Source organism: Pinus tabuliformis, chromosome 8 (assembly GCF_031772625.1).
Source record: "Pinus tabuliformis cultivar Carrire ecotype Pingquan chromosome 8, CPIR1, whole genome shotgun sequence".
Lineage (NCBI taxonomy): Eukaryota > Viridiplantae > Streptophyta > Pinopsida > Pinales > Pinaceae > Pinus > Pinus tabuliformis.
In genome coordinates this window covers 68,815,034-68,837,096 of record NC_142294.1, presented here as the reverse complement: position 1 = coordinate 68,837,096, position 22,063 = coordinate 68,815,034, and the positions used below count along the sequence as shown (strand labels likewise).

The 22,063-nt window shown below is 39.3% G+C and overlaps 1 protein-coding gene across 1 annotated transcript; it reads right to left on the bottom strand.

Annotated features, from left to right (window-relative positions):
- Positions 1–20,618: 20,618 nt before the first annotated feature.
- On the bottom strand, positions 20,619–21,643 carry LOC149234191 (uncharacterized). The gene is made up of 2 exons (XM_089461119.1): positions 21,104–21,643; positions 20,619–20,983 (listed from the first exon to the last, which is right to left on the bottom strand). Exons 1-2 carry the CDS (start codon positions 21,420–21,422, stop codon positions 20,967–20,969), a joined length of 336 nt encoding a protein of 111 aa, XP_089317245.1. The 5' UTR covers positions 21,423–21,643; the 3' UTR covers positions 20,619–20,966.
- Positions 21,644–22,063: the final 420 nt, after the last annotated feature.

Genomic DNA, 22,063 nt, shown 5'->3' with positions numbered 1-22,063 from the left:
TTACTCCTTGCTTGGTCGCGGTGGCGTGGCAAGGGCTGGCATCCATCGGTGACTGTGTATCTCGAGCACCTCCAGCGATCGACGATCAGGAATGCGGTGATGAATCGAAGGGTCGAGCATCGACCTGGGGTTTTGTGATGGTTTATCCGGTGGTATGGTTCTTTTTCCTCATTCTGATTGGATTCTTATTTTGCTCTGCCTGCTTCCCGCCGCATTTAGTTCGTACACTAACCAGTTTCTGCAACCAGAATTCGATGCTTCGGAGTTGGTCCACCCCATCTCCAGGTAATTACACACCGTTCTGTGTGTGACTCTTACACTTTGCTCACTTCTATCTCTGCCGATTTGTTTTCAATGCTTACAATGTTCGACCAAACCCTAACAGATTTCCCTCTGGTTTACAGGTTTTTGGTTGGAATATGGATGGTGGAGCCAAAGGAGGTCAATCTAGCATGTGGAATCAGTCATTGCTAACAGGGTTGCACACCTCCAGCGTGGAATGCCGGGTAAGCACCCAAAACTCGGGTTTGGCTTGACTAAAGGCAGGTTCACTGCTCTTGTTTTGCTATTCTTCAAGGATTGTAAAGGATTTCTCTGTTCTGTCCAGTTTTAGCTTCAGAGAGGGTCTTGTCGTGCCTAGAAAGAGTTCTTCTGCAGTCTTTACATTGTAACAGTCTGGAGCCAGAGGCTCTCCTGGCCGAGGTTTGGCTATACTGTTGTAGATTCAGGCGAAATTTGCCTTGGTTGAAATTCTAATTGTATTAATAGTTTGTCCTTGAGATCTGCCATGTAATTGTAATAAGTCTTGGGTTTGATTTTGTGTACACCTGGATTAAGTTTCTCTTACCAGATTATGTGAACACTTGTATCAGGACTATGTTTTTTCCTAATAAGTTCTACTCAGTGAACACCGCATCCATGTTGTTTTCCGACAGAGACTTTGACTTGTTTTCCAATTTCTGTATTAATTTATGAAATGGGCAATTGTATTGCTGTTCCAATCATGGCTCTGTAATACTTGTTTATATATACGGTTCTCTCGCTGAAGTCTGTTCTAAGAAATTTAGAGTTTTTGTTATGCATATGCTATGTTGGGACCAGCAACTCTAATCTGTTGAATTACCATTGAAATAATTTCTTTTCAAGGTCATTGCTAGTAGGTTCAATCATTAAAATGTTGCCTTGTAGGGATATTGTTTCAAGTCCCTTAGAATTATAGCTAATTACTATTTGATGGCTTGCAACTAAGTTAGGAAAACCACCATTGACTACCTGCGGTTGGTCATACATTCAACATTTGACATTCATCCGATTCAATTCAAAACATCGCAACAAGAAATTCCCTAATGGCTCGGTCTCCCTCGCCGGAGCACTGCCATTCTGGGGGCGTGGTTTTGTTACTTAACTTGCTTTCTAAATATGACTGTCTTTGCCTTTGTTCATGATGCACAGCTCACCATAGGGTACTTAGGGTTTTTATCCTAGGGTTTCGACTGTCCATTCATATACATGCAATTTGTTATTAGATTTTCTTGTGATTTTCTACCCGTCCATGGTTTAATAAATCCCATCCGGGTCTCTTGCTCGGGTTATCCACAAGTTGGAATTGATAATGGTTCCAGAGCATGAATGTCAAGCCCCTCTCCAAGCTTATGATTTTATTTCCATAGTTACTGTTTCCCCTTATCCGTATGACAATCTTTCTTCAGTTTTAGCAAGAGATTTTCTAAGAAAGTAAAATATCGATTGCACATATTACTTCTGTTTTCAAGCTTGAGTAATCACATGCATAATATCCTATTGTCGATGGTACTCTTGTCTTTGCTACCATGAACTATAGTAATTACATCCTAGGGTTATTCACTATTCTTGAGAGGTCTAAATGAGAAGGCCACAGGTTCCAGTCTCTGTCCTCAAATTCCCTCACTCAGGGTCATCTCTGCCACCACATAATTTTTCTAAATTTCTTTTTTTTGCATTTTAACAGAGAGATAAGGGAACCCCAACTATGCACAGTTAACTTGTTATTAAACAATAAACCAAACCCCTTCATACATCCCCTGAACAGTTACATATAAAATATTTAACATGTTTGCTACCAAATTTCCTAAACAATTACATATAAAATATTTCACATATTTGCTACTAGAAAAGTTAGCAGTTTACTTAACAGATATCCAAGTAGTTCTTCCTACTTGCTAGGACTCTGCCTGGTGAATAGGACTCCTCAGTGGGTTACCTGGATTCCTGCTGCTTCTCACTTTTTGACCACCCAACCATGAGACTCGTCTTTCAAGACCAGAGTCTCCCCCCTAGATTTCCCTTGCCGGATCACTATCCTTAGCAAGAATGCACTCAGTGCTTGGCTATCTGATCCTTACCAGACGTAGCCTCCTCTTCCCATCCTCTACTTGTCCCTACAGCGCAGATTTTTTTGTCTCCTTCCCCTCTTTTCTCTGGATGTTTTTCCAGTTAGGGGAAGGTAGCTGGATTGCAGTTTCAACAACTGTCTTGTCCCAACTTCCTTCTCAGAAGTTGCCAGCATTTCAAGAAATATTTCTTACACATATATATTTTAAAGCACACAATAATAATAACAATACTATTAATTTTTCAAACATTTAACAATTTCATACTTAGTTCTGTCTTTTACCACAGTGAAAGATCAAATATTTACATTTTCCGAGGACATCACATCTCCCCCTTCTGAGATTGGACATCGTCCCGATGTCTGATGTTCACAAACAGCTCTGGGTAAGCCTTTTTCATGAGCTCTTCATCTTCCCAAGTGGTCTCACCAGGCCCAAAGTGCTGCCATTGCACTTTAACTTGGGTAATAGCTCGCTTCCGCAGCTGTACTTCTCTCCGGTCGAGGATGCTCAGCGACTCGACCAAGACTTCTCCTTTTGGTTCGACCTGCAACCAGCAATATTCCAAATCAGTTTCTTTTAAAGTAAACTTTTAGTCTCGTCTACTGGAAATAATCCTCACCTGTATATCTTGCCATCGAATCACATGTTTAGGGTCATAAACGTATTTTTTTAACACAGAGACATGGAAGACATTGTGGACCCAGATGTGACTTGGCAGGGTGAGCTGGTAAGCCACCGGCCCAATTCTTGCCAAGACTTGGAATGGTCCACAATATCGGGGTGCCAACTTGGCGCACCCGCTCCATTGCAGTGTACTCTTTCTGGCTTGGATCCTTACATAAACATGGTCACCGACTTGGTATTCTTTGAACCTCCTCTTCCGGTCAGCAAAGCTCTTTTGCCTATCCTGAGCAGCTTTTAAATTAGAGCGTACTCTTTTCACCATATCCTCCATTTCCTTAAGCATTTCTGGCCCTAACCTTAGTTTATCTTCAGGTCCACCCCAGCGTGAGGGTGTGCGGCATTTCCGCCCGTATAGGACCTCGAAGGGACTCATTTGTACTGAGGTATGATACCCGTTGTTGTGTGCAAATTCAACCAAATGCAAATACTCCTCCCACTGCATTGGTTGTTGCATCACATAGGCTCTTAACATGTCTTCTACCACCTGGTTCATTCGCTCTGTTTGTCCATCGGTCTGGGGGTGGTACGCTGTACTGAAGTTTAGCTGTGTTCCCAATTCTGCAAATAGTGTCTTCCAAAAAGTCGATGTGAATTTCACGTCACGATCAGAGATTATCGTCTTCGGGAGTCCATGCAATTTAAACACATTCTGCATGAAGATATGGGCAATTTGTACATCTCTGTAGGTGGATTGCATAGGTATAAAATGTGCTGCTTTACTCAACTTGTCTACCACCACCATAATAGAATCGTTATTCTTCTTTGTCCTAGGCAGCCCTGTTATGAAATCCATAAAAATGGTTTCCCATTTCCATTCCGGAATGGGTAAAGGTTGTAATAGCCCTACTGGATGCTGATGCTCCGCTTTAATCTGTTGGCACTCCAAACACTGTGCTAAATACTCGGCTACATTCTTCTTCATACCAGGCCAATAGTACTCTTTTCGAAGCGCAATGATCATTTTCTGATAACCTAGGTGTCCAACATAGTGACTGATGTGAAATTCATCCAAAATCAGATTTTTAAGACTGTTTTGACTAGGTACATATAGCCTCTTTTTATAATACAACACTCCAGCATCATCTACTTCATATCCTTGCTGATTCTTCTCACTGGTAGATTGTTGTACTTGCTGTTTTATTTGCTGGTATTCAGCATCTTGCTCTGTTGCCTTTTTTATCATTTCCTCGAAGGGACTTTTCCATTCACTAAAGGAAATTTCATACAAACATTGTACCTTCCGACTTAAGGCGTCAGCCACCCGGTTGTCTCTTCCCTTCAAGTGTTTAATATCGAAGTCAAAAATAATTAAGAAATCTGCCCATCGTGCTTGCCTCGTGTTTAAAGTGGGCTGGCTAAATTAATTGGTCAGACTGTGGTGGTTTGTTAGTAATAAAAATTTTCTCCCCATGAGATAATGTCACCACATCTTCAAAGCGTGTATGACGGCTGCCAGCTCTAAGTCATAGGCAGAATATTTCTGCTCATGCTATTTGATTTTCCTTGACTCATACGCTATTACTTTCCCTTCCTGCATCAACACACCTCCCACGCCCTCCTTGCTTGCGTCAGTGCACACCACATAGTCCTTATTGGGATCGGCTATGCTCAAAATGGGTGCGGTGGTGAGCAGAAGCTTAAGCTATTCAAAACTTCTTTGACATTCCAGGGTCCATTTGAATGTCCTTCCTTTTTTCTGTAGGGAGGTGATAGGATACGCTACCCTTGAGAAGCCTTATACAAAGCGTCTGTAATAACCGGCTAACCCCATAAAGGACTTGATGTCTGCTACATCTTTTGGTACGGGCCATTCCATTATGGTCGTTATCTTTCCAAGGTCCACTGCGATCCCTTCTTTTGTGATTATGTGGCCTAAATACTGTATTTCTTCCTTGAAGAAGTCACACTTGCTGAACTTAGCATACAACTGGTGTTCTCGGAGGGTTTGTAGCACCAATCTGAGGTGCTCCTTGCCCTCTTCCTTAGTGCGGGAGTATATTAGTATATCATCGATGAATATCAGCACAAATCTGTCCAAATATCGATGAAATACGCTGTTCATTAAGCACATGAAAGTTGCAGGGGCGTTGGTTAACCTAAAGGGTAGCACCACAAACTCGTAATGCCTATATCTTGTTCTAAAGGCTGTTTTAACTATGTCCTCCTCCTTAATCTTGATCTGGTGGTAACCTGATCGCAAGTTGATCTTGGAGAATACTGTTGCACCCTTCACTTGATCGAAAAGTTCATCAATCCGAGGTAGGGGATACTTGTTTTTGATGGTCAGTTTGTTCAGCTGACGGTAATCTATACACATGCAAAGGGTCTCGTCTTTTTTCTTAACGAATAACATTGGGGCTCCCCACAAGGATACACTGGGGCGAATATAGTTTTTGTTGAACAATTCCTGTAGCTGCATTTTTAACTCTGTCAACTCAGGTACACTCATTCTATAGGGTGCTCGAGATACCGGTGCTGCCCCTGGTATCAATTCGATGGTAAAGTCTATATCCCTCTTAGGCGGCAGTCCGGGAATCTCTTCTGGAAACACATCCGCAAATTCTTGTATTACAGGGATGTTATCCAGCGTGGCTGATTTACCCTTCGAATCAACATAGCCCACCTGGATGGCATAAATTTGACACCCCTTCCTGATGCATTTTGCTAACTGGGATGTAGTTATTGGCCGAACCTGCACTGGCCGTTTAATCCCTTGCATCTCTTGCCTCTCTCCAAGTTCATTCCTATAATAAATAGTCTTTGTTTTGCAGTTTACCAATGACCAGTGCTTTTCTAACCAGTCCATACCGATCAGAACATCATATGAACCAAGGGGGAGCACGTTTAAATCTGCCACTACTGGCTGCCCTGCTATTATTAAAGGGCAGTTATTGACTTTTGCCAGCACTCGCCTCTTGGCCCTTGTAGCCAGCTATACTAGCCACGGATTCTTGAATTTAACAGGTTGCAGTTTACAATGTTCTACTACCTTTGGACTAATATAACTTAATGTGGCTCCAGGGTCAATTAAAACAGCTACAGTAAGGTCTGAAATTTTACCTTCAAATTCCACCATGGTCGGTTGGTACTCCGCCTGACGATCGTCCAGTGCTGCATTAATCCTTGGTACGCTATGTCCCACATCGCCGACTGTTGATGCTTCATGGATTTGGGATAACTGTTCGGTTCCCTTTCGTTGCGGACAGTTTTTGACATAGTGAGGCCCTCCACAACCCCAACACTGTACTAGGGGTCTTGTTGTCCCTTCACTGTCCAATCTTGCAGGCTGCTCGCTGACTCTGGACTCACTGGTTGGCTTCGATTTGAATGAGCCTCTTTGTATAGTTTTGTTGTTATGCCCCTTTGCCAATTCCCTTGCTTCCACCACTGCGATTTCCTTTACTGTTTCCAGCTGTCTTATTGCCTCTTTTCTCATTCCATCTTTTACCCAGAGCTTCTCCTTTCTGTTTATTCTGCTGGTAACAGATCCTGGCTTTGCGGATGGCTTCGTCCATCATCTTTAGATTGTCAAACTCAATCCTTTCCCGCATATATAGGGGTAAACTACTAACAAATCTTTGCACCTTATCTTTTTCTTCTCTAATATAAGGCACATAGCGAAGCAAGGAAGTAAAACGGGTGATAAATTCGTCCATGGTCTGTTGCCCCAACCGCAAGTCGTGGAATTCCCTTGCCTTTTCGTCGTAAAAACGCTCGGTCAGATATCTTTCTTTGAAGTACCTTTGAAATTTCTCCCAAGTTATGGTCTGTTCGCTTACTCCCTTTACGATCTTGACTTCTTCCCACCACAGGGTCGCTTTCCCCTATAATTGGAAGATGGCTAATCATGCCTTCAGGTTATGATCGTATTCATACAGCTGGAAGTATTTGTTCATATTTATTAACCATGCCTCAACTGCTTCCTCCTGTTCCCCGTCAAAGTGCGGAGGTTTAATCTTACGAAATTCTCCTTGCAACTCTATCCGCTGCCTCTTTGATGTATGTTGTTCAGATGCATTATCAGATCGTTCCTCCCTCTCTTCTGACCCTTCAGGTTCTGTATGATGGTTCTGTTCTTCTGACATTCTCTGCTATTCTGCACTGGGGTTAGCTGGCGGCTGGTTCTGTCTGTCAGATAGGCCTTTTAGAATTCTTTCCTGCTCCATCGTTAATTGTGCATTATCTTCACGTAATCGGGCCATTTCGTTTTTCAATTCCTGCACCGTCTCCAAAATAGCCTGGTTTGTATTACGGGCTTCCTCCCCGAGCTGTACCCATAGCTTGGGATTGTTTTCAGCACCAATTGCAGGTCCCTGACCCCCCACAAACCTGCGTGATGCACTATCTGTTCTTCACATGCTGGCGGTATTCTGTTTTTGTACTTAACATAAGAAAAGTGTCAGAAAACAACACTTCACAATAGTACACTATCTACTTTCTTAAACTGCTAAATAGAAATGGAAATAATTGTATACAATCTGTTTATCTTTCAATTTCCAATTTTTTTTATTAATTTCCAACTTTCAGTTTTTCCCAAAGGCCACAATGTTTGTAACTTGGCTTTGATACCACTTATCACATCCCCCTTCGATAAAATATGTCAGAGTAATTTTTTTTTTATCTGTTAGTCTTACAGTGTGAATGTTTTTGACTTATGGTTTAATGTAAATGCACTTTGTAAATTGTTCATATGCAATTCCTGTTTCTAGCTGCCGAAATCGACAGTCAGAAAAACCCCCTTCCGGCGGTAACCTGACCCATGCATTTATTTTGCCACCGCTTGGACTGCTTCTCCTTTATTTCCAGGGTACCATTGCCCTGGTACGTTGGTACTTCTCCCACAGCTAGCTTCATTTGCATTATCCAACTGGTCAGTCATTTACTCCCTGCTTGGTTGCGGTGGTGTGGCAAGGGCTGGAATCCATCGGTGACTGTGTATCTCGGGCGCCTCAAGCGATCGACGATTAGGAATGCGGTGATGAATCGAAGTGTCTAGCATCAACCTGGGTTTTGTGATGGTTTATCCGGTGGTATGGTTCTTTTCCCTCATTCTGCTTGGATGCTTGTTTCGCTCTGCCTGCTTCCTGCCATGTTTAGTTTGTACACTAACCAGTTTCTGCAACCAGGAATCGATGCTCCGGAGCTGGTCCACCCCATCTCCAGGTAACTGCACACCGTTTTGTGTGTGCCTCTTACACTTTGCTCGCTTTTGTCTCTACCAATTTGTTTTCGATGCTTACAATGTTTGACCAAACCCTAACAGATTTCCCTCTCGTTTACAGGTTTTTGGTTGGAATATGGATGGTGGAGCCAGAGGAGGTCAATCTGGCTTGAGGAATCAGTCGTTGCTAATAGGGTTTCACACCTCCAGCGTGGAATGCCGGGTAAGCACCCAAAACTCGGGTTTGGCTTGACTAAAGGGAAGTTCACTGCTCTCGTTTTGCTATTCTTCAAGGATTGTAAAGCATTTCTCTGTTCTATCCAGTTTTAGTTGCAGAGAGGGTCTTGTCGTGCCTAGACAGAGTTCTTCTGCAATCTTTACATTGTAACAGTCTGGAGCCACAGGCTCTCTTGGCCGAGGCTTGGCTATACTGTTGTAGATTCAGGCAAAAGTTGCCTTGGTTGAAATTCTAATTGTATTAATAGTTTGTCTTTGAGATCTAACATGTAATTGTAATAAGTCTTGGGTTTGTTTTTGTGTACACTCGGGTTACGTTGCTCTTACCGGATTATGTGAACACTTGTATCAGGACTATGTTTTTTCCTAATAAGTTCTACTCAGTGAACGCCGCATCCATGTTGTTTTTCGACAGAGACTTTGACTTGTTTTCCAATTTCTGTATTAATTTACGAAATGGGCAATCGTATTTCTATTCCAATCATGGCTCTGTAATACTTGTTTATATATATATGATTCTCTCGCTTAAGTCTGTTCTAAGAAATTTAGAGTTTTTGTTATGCGTATGCTATGTTGGGACCAGCAACTCTAATCTGTTGAATTACCATTGAAATAATTTCTTTTCAAGGTCGTTGCTAGTAGGTTCAATCATTAAAACGTTGCCCTGTAGGGATATTATTTCAAGTCCCTTAGAATTATAGCTAATTACTATCTGATGGCTTGCAACTAAGTTAGGAAAACCACCGTTGACTGCCTGCGGTTGGTCATACATTCAAGATTTGACATTCATCCGGTTCAATTCAAAATTTCGCAACAAGAAATTCCCTAATGGCTCAGTCTCCCTCGCCGGAGCACTGCCATTCTGGGGGCGTGGTTTTGTTACTTAACTTGATTTCTAAATATGACTGTCTTTGCCTTTTTTCATGATGCATAGCTCACCATAGGGTACCTAGGGTTTTTATCCTAGGGTTTCGACTGTCCATTCATATACATGCAATTTGTTATTAGATTTTCTTGTGATTTTCTACCCGTCCATGGTTTAATAAATCCCATCCGGGTCTCTTGCTTGGGTTATCCACAAGTTGGAATCGATAACGGTTCCAGAGCGTGAATTTCAACCCCCTCTCCAAGCTTATGATTTTGTTTCCGTAGTTACTGTTTCCCCTTATCCGTATGACAATCTTTCTTCAGTTTTAGCAGGAAATTTTCTAAGAAAGTAAAATATCGATTGCGCAGATTACTTTTGTTTTCAAGCTTGAGTAATCACATTCATAATTTCCTGTTGTCGATGGTATTCTTGTCTTTACTACCGTGAACTGTAGTAATTACAACCTAGGGTTATTCACTATTCCTGAGAGGTCTAAATGAGCAGGCCACAGGTTCCAGTCTCTATCCTCAAATTCCCTCACTCAGGGTCATCTCTGCCACCACATAATTTTTCTAAATTTCTTTTTTTTTGCATTTTAATATAGAGATAAGGGAACCCCAACTATGCACAGCTAACTTGTTATTAAACAATAAACCAGACCCCTTCATACATCCCCTGAACAGTTACATATAAAATATTTAACATGTTTGCTACCAGATTTCCTAAACAATTACATATAAAATATTTCACATATTTGCTACCAGAAAAGTTAGCAGTTTACTTAACAGATATCCAAGTAGTTCTTCATACTTACCTGGACTCCGCCTGGTGAATAGGACTCCTCAGCGGGTTACCTGGATTCCTGCTGCTTCTCACTTTTTGACCACCCAACCATGAGACTCGTCTTTCAAGACCAGAGTCTCCCCCCTAGATTTCCCTTGCCGGATCACTATCCTCAGCAAGAACGCACTCAATGCTTGGCTATCTGATCCTTACCGGACGTAGCCTCCTCTTCCCGTCCTCTTCCTGTCCCTACAGCGCAGATTTTTTTTCCTCCTTCCCCTCTTTTCTCTGGAAGTCTTTCTAGTTAGGGAAGGTAGTTGGATTGCAGTTTAAACAACTGTCTTGTCCCAACTTCCTTCTCAGAAGTTGCCAGCATTTCAAGAAATATTTCTTACACATATATATTTTAAAGCACACAATAATAATAACAATACTATTAATTTTTCAAATAGTTAACAATGTCATACTTAGTTATGTCTTTTACCATAGTGAAAGATCAAATATTTACATTTTCCGGGGACATCACACTAGAACATAAATAGTAAGTGTGAGAGCTGATCAACCTTATAAGAAATGAGAGCACAAAAAATGGAATATTTGTCACAAGAATTAAATTAAAATATGAACAGTAAACAAATAAATAATAGTAAAAAAAACACTTAAAATGGTTAAATGTAAAATGATTAAAAAATTTAAATTATTGGGAAATTAAGTGATATTTTAAGAAGTGAAATTATTATTATCATTTATTATCATTTATTTACTTATTTATAATTTATTTATTTATATATTTGAAAATAATAGATAAATAAATATTATAATTAATACAAGTTTATTTATTTAAGGGTAAAATGTGACATAGTTAATAATTATAACAACCATTATTACGGTTTGATATTATCCTATTTTTATCTTTACTATTATAATATAAAAAGGAATATATATATCATTAATCAATTTTAATTTCTAGTTTTAATATAATTAATGTTTTAAAGCTTAAAATTTCAATATTTGTATATATAAATGAATAAATATAAATAAAATTTTAAAGTACTTTTATTGAGATATTATGAAAAAAATTTAAGAATATACTCTATTAAAATTATAAAAACCTAAAATATAGGGGATCATGGAGAGGAGGGTGGTTTATTTTGTAAAAAATAAATTTATTTATAGTTAATTTTTTTATTATTATTATTTAGAATGACTATAATATAACTAATTATAACATAATTTTTATTTTTTTTGGACCCTCTTCTCTATGATAGTCTATATTTTAGCTTTTTATAATGTTAATAAAATATATTCTTAAATAGTTTTTCCATAATAGTGGTTTGAAATTTTATTTTTATTTATTTATTTATATATACAAACATTGAAATTTTAAGCTGGAAAAAAATTACTCAAATATATATATATATATTCTTTCTTACATTATAATTGTAAAGATCAAAATGAGATAATCTCAAATTATAATAGTTTTTGCTATTAATCATTAATCATACCACATTTTATGCTTAAATAAATAAATTTGTATTAACTATAGTATTTATTTATTTATTTTAAATATATAAACAAAACATTCTTATTAACCTCTTACTTTAAATAATAATAATAATAATAATAATAATAATAATTTCACCTTTTTAAAATTTGACTTAATTTTTCAATAAATTAAAATGTTTAATTATTATACAGTTTAAGAATAACAAACAATGATGCTTTTTTTTCGGTGGGAAATTGCGGTTAATGAAAAACGCACAGCCAGGAGAAAAACGCGCAGCCATGGTTCGAAGAAGTTTATCGCCTGCTCCTTATGGAGGAACGCAGAGGAGGGAGCTCCCCTCCCTCCTACAAAAGCGTTGTTGCCAGTAGAGGCAAGTCCCCTCTGGGAAAAGTCAAAGATTCTGTGGAAGAGGAACAAAGTAATAATGAAAAGGAGACAGATGGGGGCAGGCCCAAGGAAAATGTCAGCACTAAAGACAAGGAAGAAGAAGACAAAAGCCAGGGCACAAGGAACAATAAACAAAAGGGACCGTGCAGACCCAAAATGGAGATTACTCCTAGAGTGGTGTTAAACGATCCTGCACTACAGGTACACAGGGAACATATGGGGACCTATGCTATAATCTGCAAGTTTATGGGATTATGGCCCACAGAAAAGGCTTTACAGTTATGGATCAAGTATCACTGGAAACCCAAAGGAAGTATAGACCTGCATCTTGGGTCAAAGGGATTTTTCACTGTGGTGTTCACAAACATCGAAGACAAAGACAAAATATTCGAAGGAGGACCCTACTTTTATGCAGCTGCTGGCCTCTATATGCGGCCTTGGAAGATGAACTTTGTGCCAGAGCGGGAGACTTTCACTTTGGTACCGTCTGGGTAAGACTCTATTCTCTTCCTCTTGATTATTGGTAAACTGAATCGCTTGCTACCATAGGCAACAAACTAGGACGTTTTGTCAAAGCTTCGGAAGCCACAAGAAGAGGCAAATACACTTCCTATGCAAGGATCTGTGTAGAAATGGATCTATCAGGAGCTCTTCTGGATGAAGTCATCCTGGAAGTTTTTGATGAGGAATGGGTGCAAATGGTAGACTACGAGCATATCCCGTTCAGATGTCGTAAATTCCATGAACATGGACACTTGTTCAGAGATTTCCCTCTTAGTCAAGCAGACAACAAGGGAAAACCTAAGGAAATGAAGGACACAGATAGCTTCCAGAAAGTGACAAGTAGAGGAAAAGGCGGCAAAAAGGGACCAAGGAAACTTCGTAATGAGGGGCAGAGGGTCAGTGAAAATAGGTATCAAGCACTGGAAGAGAATGTAGAAATGGCAAATGAAGACCAATCTATGGAGGATGGCCCTAATGAAAAGGAAACGGAAACGAAAGAAGACTGCTACCCAACACAAGAGATGGATAATAAGAAAGAAACTATAATGAGTGAAACAGAACTAGAGATGGATCAAGAAATGACCCAAAGTGAAACAGATCTGGAAGATCATGAACTTCAGGAAATTCTAGATAAGGAACAGCTAGATCTGGAAGGGTTCTTGATGAAGGGATCCACGGGAGGGATAGACTCACTACCCCAAGAAGACTGCAACAAAATTCAGCAGCTATTCTTATGGAAAACTCAGGAAAGAGGATGGGATAAAGAAAAAACCATTGAAAAACAGGAACACAGAGGAGTGAAAATAATGAAAACTACTCCAGGATTAGCGACCATAAATGCAGGAAAAAAGAGAGGCAGGAAAAAGTAGAAGGACCTCTTCATGGAATGTGGAAAGTTAATGATAGACTCAGGTAAGATGAAAGACCTAACCAGTTACACATTTAGAAATCTTTAAATATGAAGCTCATATCATGGAATATCAGAGGTGTAGATAGTAAAAGAAAAAAAGAATGCTTAGTCATAGAATGAAACTGGGAATGCCAGATGTTATCTTCATCCAGGAAGCGAAATGTTCCATCTAGAAAATAAAAAAAATCCACAACAAATGGCTCAATAGATTTGAGTTCCTAGAGGTTAAAGTTGAAAACACAACGGGGGGCATTCTAACTCTGTGGAATCCAAAGAAAATTAGTATAACAGATGCAGAAGCATCTAGAAACTACTTATCAGTGGTCATTCAACCAGTGGGGGATTCAAAAACATTCCTGGTCACAAATGTTTATGGCCCTCAAAGAATATATGACAAACTCAAATTGTTAGACTCCCTAATTGATCTCAGGAACAGACAGGCTGGGATTCCTTGGATCATGGGAGGGGACTTTAATATGATCAAATCTCTTTTGGAAAAAAAGGAGGCACCAGAGCGCTCAACAAAGACTCCTTAGCGTTTCAGACTTTCACAGATGAGATGAAACTGGTTGATTCAGACCCAAGCAATGGCTTTTTTACTTGGAACAACAAAAGAGGAGGTGAGGCACAGGTTGTCTCTAAATTGGACAGGTTCATGATATCAAAGGAGCTTTTGCTTACAGATAAAGAAATAATAGCAACAGTCCTTCCCTTTGGAGGTTAGGACCACTGGCCGATTCAACTGGAAATCAAGGGTTTGATTTCTCCCAGGAACAGGCCCTTCAAATTCGAGAATATGTGGTTCTCCCACCCGAATTTCATCAGCAACATTGAAAAATGGTGGTCAGAGCACTTGCAATTCCAAGGCTCAAAAATGTACCTCCTTCATAAAAGACTAAAGCATGTCAAGTTCAGGCTAAAAGAGTGGAACAAAAAGGATTTTGGTAACATTTTTGTGAACAAAAGATCATTGGAAATCAAATTATAGGATCTCAACCAGGCTCTGATCAAAGACGGCTTTGACAAAGTCAAGAGTGATCAAGCTGATAAACATCAGCAAGAATGGGATAATTTATGCAAACAAGAGGAAACATTCTGGAGGCAGAAGTCTAGGGTTCAATGGCTCAAGGAAGGAGAATGGAATACAAGATTCTTCCACAGATCTACTATGGCTAACAGAGCATATAATAGAATCTCAACAATAAAGGATGAGAATGGACAGCTCCAGAACACCCATAAGAGTATTGAAGCCGTGCTTGTTCAGTATTTCCGAAACATCACCCGAGAAAACAATCCAGACAGGGAACATTCCATCAAGGAAATTACAAGGCATATCCCTAAGTTAGTGTCTAGAGAGGACAATTTTAATCTCAACAGACCTGTTACTGAAGAGGAAGTCAATGAGGTTCTCAAAGACATGAAGAACTACAAAGCACCAAGTCCGGATGGTTTTAATGTGGACTTCTTTAAAGCTTGTTGGCATATTGTCAAACAGGACATTCTGGAAGTGGTGGAGGATTCCAGGTCCAACAAAACGATCCTGAAAGCCCTCAACACTTCCTTCATCTCCCTGATCCCCAAACAGGAATCAGCCCAAACTGTAGACAAATACAGACCCATAGCTTTATGCAATGTGGTTTACAAGATAATCTCTAAGGTAGTGGCAAATAGACTTAAACCTCTCCTTCCTTCTTTAGTCTCAAAGGAATAGTCAGGTTATGTGGAGGGCAGACAAATCTTAAATAACATTATTCAAGCCCATGAGGTGGTCCACACGCTTACCAGTAAAAAAAGGGCGGGGATGATCATGCAATTAGATATAGCCAAAGCTTATGACAAGGTTAATTGGATTTACATCGAAAAGGTTCTCACTTCTTTTGGGTTCGACCACAGCTGGATCTGATGGGTCATGGCTCTGGTGACCTCTTCCAGCTTTTCAATTTCGGTGAATGGCTCCCCCTCAGAGATCTTCATTCCTTCTAGAGGCCTCAGGCAAGGAGACTCGCTCTCTCTCTTTCTTTTTATTCTTATGACGGAGGGACTTGGCAGATCTATTAAGCATGCCAAGGCAATGGGAAAAATCAAAGGTTTTCAATTATCTGAGAATGGTCAAGCTCTGACTCACCAACAATTTGTAGATGATACCATGTTGCAAGGGCTCCCCACAGTCAAAGAAGCTTCAGCCTACAATCAAATCCTGAAAGAATTTGCTTTGGCCACAGGTATGGAAGTCAATCTTTCCAAGTCAAAAATCTTCTTCTTAAACACTAACATTGCTATTCAGAGAAACATTTCAAGAATTCTGGGCTTCTAAAGGGATTCCCACCCCAAAACATATTTGGGAATTCCTCTCACAGATAGACTTATGCACAAAAGTATTTGGGAACCGGTGCTTAATAAATTGCACGACAAAGTCAAAAATTGGACCTTCCGGGTCTTGAACCTGGCAGGCAGGTTGGTTCTGACTAAGGCGGTCCTGCAATCGATCCCGGTTTTCATGTTATCAGCCCTCCCAGCTCCCAAAAGTGTTTTAGAGAAATTCAGAAGCATTCAAAGAGATTTCCTCTGGGGTAAAGAAGAAACTAAGAAGAAATGGGCCCTGGTCTCTTGGGACAAAATCTATAAACCCAAGAGACAAGGGGGACTAGGCTTGGATGATCAGGAGATTCTTAATAAAGTTCTAGGAGCCAAGATTTGGTGGCGCTGGGTTCAAGAGCCAAAAGCACAGTGGGCAAGGATCTGGAAAGAAAAATATGCCAGCTCTTGGCACACTAAGGATCTAATAAGAATGTCTGGTAATGTGAAAGGGTCTCACATCTAGAATAGAGCCTGGGATAACAGAAGCCTTGTTCAAAATAACAGTTTCTGGGAAATCAGAGCAGGGGATCTTGCACTCTTTTGGGAAGACAAGTGGTAGCAAGAACCAATACTATTAACAGAGGACTTTGTTAGCCTCAAGCAGGAAACAGATCACCAAGGGTTAAACAAAGTCAAGGATTTCTGGGATCTGGCGCAGACCTCAAGAAAATGGAGAAGCTGGAGGAAACTTGACTACAGAGATGATAGTCCCATTAAAATTAAGGTAGAGGCTCTTGGGAGCTTGCTTAAACAAAGGATGATTTTAGTTACAGAGGGGCAGGATCAATTAAGATGGGGCAATAACAATAAAGGTAACTTTAATCTTAAGGAAGCCAAAAGTATTCTTCTTGGGCTTGATCATAGGGTTCCAAATAAGACATGGCAGCTCCTCTGGAAGCACCAAGGTTGGATGAAAATCAAGCTTTTCATGTGGTTGGTTCATCATAAGAAAATTTTAACCTGGGACAACATACGGAAAAGGGGTGTTATGGGGCCTTCCAGATGCCAGCTTTGTGAAGAAAAGGAGGAGAATATGGAGCACATTCTTAACAGCTGCTCTTATACTACCTGGTTATGGGATTCCTTCTCTTCCATTTTCCAGCAGTCAGATAGGGACAGAAGTAGTATCACTAATACCTTAAACAATTGGAGAGTAAAATTTTCAGAGAATGAGTTCATTAATCTAGCCTAGGCCTTCACGCCAAGCTTCATTATCTGGAATGTTTGGAAAGAAAGGAATAAAAGGATTTTCAAAAGTGAAAAGTCCACCCCACAATGTCTTTTTGATCTTATCCTGAAACAGCTTCGGGAGACAGTTAGTACCACAGTTCGCAATCTCCCCAAAAATCCCCCCTCTTTGTCTGAGCTGAGAATTCTCAGACAATTGGGAATGAAAGGGATTATTCCCCAAGGTCTAATTAGTAAGGACACAACAATGGATATAGGGAAGGAGTTCTGGCAACCTCCACCGAAAGGCTATCTGAAATACAACATTGATGGAGCTTCAAAAGGCAACCCGAGAACAGCTGGTTTTGGAGGAGTTTTAAGAGATGAAGAAGGCATAATTATATTTATCTTCCACTATCATCTTGGCAGAGCCACAAATAATATGGTAGAATTAATGGCTCTGGAACAATGTCTAGAGTTTCTGATCCAGAATCATTGCTCTAACGTCATTGTTGAAGCGGACTCGGAGATTACTATTAACTCTGTGAAAAGAATTAATTGTGGTACTTGGCCGGAGAAAGTTTCTAATCACTGGAAACTAATCCTGGTTTACCAAAGAATCCAGGTTCACCTCCAAGGGCTGAGAACGGTGAGTTTCAACCATGTTCGACGTTCGACCAATAAACTAGCGGACCTTTTGGCCAACCAAGGGGTGAACAATGCAGATTGCGGGATAGCGTACAAGTGGCGGGAGATTCCTCAAAACCGTTTAAAGTCTCTCTGTGAGGAACAAGCTGCAGAAGATATGGAAATGTTTTGTTATCAGACCCAGATAACAAGCATGAATTGATTTATCTGGCAAGATGTCTCTCAAACTTTCGGCATGCATTTGATAGAAAGGCAAGCCAGGATTTGTCTCACTCTCTACCGGAGTCAGGTGAAGGGGAGCCTCAGGAGCTCGGATGACAAGTTACGGGGTCATTTCTCAAACAAGCTCAGTATCGGGGATAGACGCCGTGGAAAGTACAGACAGATAATGAGAATTGGTTTTCCGGCTGCTGGTATTCTCCCTCTTCCAACTTTCAAGTCTGAAAACCACGCCCGGGCCGGCTCTCCAGTGATCGCTCGTCCCATGAGCGGTTTGTGGTTTTTTAGTTTTGGCAGCGATCCCATTAAGATTGCTACACGTGGACAAGGGATTGACTGTAATACCGCCCTTGATTGCACATTATTTTTCAGACATGTTTGGGTGCGCGATATGATTCCTGGCCGTTGGATCCAGCAGCCAGGATCAATGGCAGAGAATGATAGTTTGGTTTAGTGGGCTAGATGGGCCTTTTTCATCAAGCTTTTTGGCGCGTCCTTTCCCTCTTTTGCGAGGTGTGGGTTCCACGCGATTGGGGTTGTTTGTGTTGGTTAGTCGACTTCGGGGAATGTGTCTGTACGGATTTTCCCTAGCGGGTGGGGGCTCTGGTAGCCTTTCCACGTCAGCTTCTCTTAAGTTGGGTGCACAATGTAGTAGGGCGGGGGGTCTTTGAAATTTGCAAGGATTCCTCTTCCCGTCTTCTTGTAAAGGATCGGGTTTTTGTACAATTTGTAATTTCTCTTTTGATTTAATGAAATAGAAGGATCAGTGCTTGCTTCAGCAAAAAAAAAAGAATAACAAACAATGATTATATTTATATATATATATAAATATGTTTCTATATTAATGTTCAATTAAATTTTGTTACATTTAAATATTTTAAGTCTTTCTTTGTCTATTCTTTATCTTTTGATCATTCATATTTTAATTTAATTCTTGTGACCGTTATTCCAATTTTTGTGCTCTAGTTTTAGGTTGATCATCTCTCAAGCTTGCCATCTATCTTCTTTCTAATTAGTGAAGATGGTTGGAGTGTCCACCCAAAACCTTGAACAAGGAAAACTTGCACAAGTTTCAGACTATATGAATAACTGTGGAAATCTCCACTATCAAGAAACATTTTGATATAATTAAAACTAAATTTATTTTAATCCATAAATGTATGAATTTATCCATCATATGTTTTGAAGTTTTTTTGGTATATTTTTAGGTAGAAGTTGTATGAATTGTAGTAGAGATTTGTAGTAATCACAAATTTGAATTGTGAACTCCTCATAATTCAAATGCAGTAGATATTTTTTAAGGTATTAAATCCACATACACAATCAAAAATACATTTTAAATAACAAAAAGACACAATTTAAATATAAATTAATTCAACTAGTTCCAATCAAAAACTTCAAACTTGAAAAACATGAGTGTAAATTATTTCAACTAATTCCAGTCAAAAACTTCAAAACCTATAAGAATTAAACACCTTAAAAAATTATCAAAATTATAGATTAATTCTTAGAACATTAAATTTAAATAATTAATAAATCCTCAATTTAAATTATTTATATAAAACCAATTAATCCTAATCACTAAACCACATTACTTTATAAAAAAACCTAATCTATGTGTTGATAAATAATTTAACACCACGAAATCCTAATCACTAAAACATATTACCTTATAAAAATAAAAATAAAAAACCCTAATCTATGTGTCGATATGTGCCGATGTTAACAGTGTTACAATGGGAACGACCTTAAACCCTTTTGCATTATGAAAAACAAAAACAAAGCCCCCATCAGTAAAGAACACCTAATCAAGAGTGGGAACTAATTCTAAACCACCACTCTCCATCAATATCCATCATTATTAATGTTAAGAGTCATTTAAACCATCATATCTCGCGTAGGTGTATTTTGATTTTCTAGTAGAAAATATTATTTTAACGAGGAATTACTTGAATGTTTAAAAAAAAAATTACTCAGACCCCAAGGGCAGCATGAGAGACCTTCAATTTTTTTAATTAAAAAAAAATCTTAATATTAATATGTTAACCGGAAGGGCGTGTGAAAATATGTGGATTTTTCCACCGGCGATACCAGCTCGTCCCGGTAATGGAGTTTACTTTTCTACGCGGCATGCGTGTTCAACTTTGACGACCATTCCTGTTTACCCATTAATGTAAAATAATGGTTTCAACGATTGCATTTCATGTTTATCCCTCAAATAACAATACACGCTATTTTCTAACGATAGCATTTCATGTATCATAGGTTGGTAACATTCAATGTTATTTCTACTTCATCGGTTGAATACTTCAACGCATCTATATCTCTGCGCCTATGAATATGGCTAGATGCTGTGAATTTCAGTTGAAATTAGGGTTTGGAAGAGAAGGTTAAAGATAGTTTACAGGACAGATTGTTTTTTCATCTGTTTGATGTATTTGATTCTAATTTTTAAGATAAATACTCTTAGCTTTTCGACAAACCTTGACTAAATAAATTATGCCAAAACCTAACTACCAACATATCTACATAACTTTCCCTATATTCTAGCTCAATTGTGGCCTGCAAAAACCTCTAGGACATGATATCTCTGAAACATATCATGCAAGACACTGGGAAAAGCAATTCTTACAGCTGGACTTATAAATAACTACTGTATTGGATTCTTGATGTGATGATACAATTGCAAAAATTTACAGAAAATATCATTTTTTTTTAAATTCAAAAATATCGAAATAAATACTCAAATACAAACCAAAAAAAATAACAATAAAATAAAATAAAATCATATATATCATTAGAGAACAAAAAGATAATAAATATTAAAATATTTTATTTATATTTAACATTAAAATATTTTATTATAAATTCAATATTTATAAACCAAACAGTACTCTACACATCTCTCTGGTTACATACAGAGGTGAAAAACTTTTTTAACACAGTGAAATAGAAAGGCACATAATAATATATTTATTTGGTCGTGGCTGTGGCTGGATTGAATGTTGTTATCTGAACGATCCAGATTTAAGTCGAAATATTTGCAGAATTGTAGAACTTGAAGAGAAGGGTTTGACCTTGCTTTTCAGGTTTCGTCTCAGTGAAGCTTAGTTGGTAGCTAATAGCGCTAATGAGGTGATACCAAAGTCGCCATGCTTTGTTCAGGGAACTGTGTAACCTGCACGCCAACCAGAAAAAAGGAAGAAGGTGAGATGATTCAACCCAGTTTTCTAAACAACAACATACTGAGAAATTGAGAATGAAGGCGAGGAGATCAAAATGGAGGAAGGGAAATTACCTCCGCATTTCTTTCCGACGGGGCGACTGGTAATATTGCAGAGCTTAGGAAAGGTTACGCCCAAAGCGGCGGTGACTCCAGCCTCCTCCATTATAGGAGAAAGGAAGATTGCGCACAAACAGGGTGGAAAGGCAAGCACTTTCTTCACCTGGATGCAGCAGATAGGGTTTATGAGCGTTGCCTCCACAACTCTAGTTCCCTCGATGCACGGCCTCAGACTGACCACCACCCTGTCAACAGGAGTCTTCCCACATTCACCATCTCCATAGGCGCTCTGGAATACGAGGGCGCTCCACAAAATCATCATTAGCAGCGCCATTGCGTTCACATATAACCCTGGAATCCCAAGATCCCCTTTAATAACTTTGCCTTGTCTACCAGGTGAGGTTGGTCAACTCTTCCATAGATTTTGGTAAAAGGTAGCCGCTTCTATGAGCAGAAGTCCCATGGGTTCACCGGACTCCGAAAATTCAACAAACGGAAACTGATGGTCGATTACAGGTCCCTCGACTTCCAGAAACCTGTTATTTATGCAGTAGTCTATATGCATTTTGGAGGTCTTTGTGGTTGTTGCGAATGCTCTGCCATTCAAGTGTCTTTGGTAAATGATCTTGCCGTGTATGAGCAGAAGTCTCATGGGTTCCCTGGACTTAGAAAATTCAACAAACGCGGGAAACTCAAGGACGATCACGGGTCCCTCGATTTCTAGAAACTACTGACGTTTTGAAGATTTGTCGATCACGGGTCCCTCTAGGACGTTTTGGGGGGATTTTTTCCTGTAATTTTGGGAGAATCTTATAGTTTTACAATTCAAATGTTTGAAGTTTTTTTCAAAATGGTGATTCTATATATGTAGTCAGAAATCCAATTCACACAACACAAATTCAGATTTGACAATTTTTTTCCCTTTCTAAAATTCCAACAAAATACTCTTAAATTTAGATAATTCAAAAATTTGTA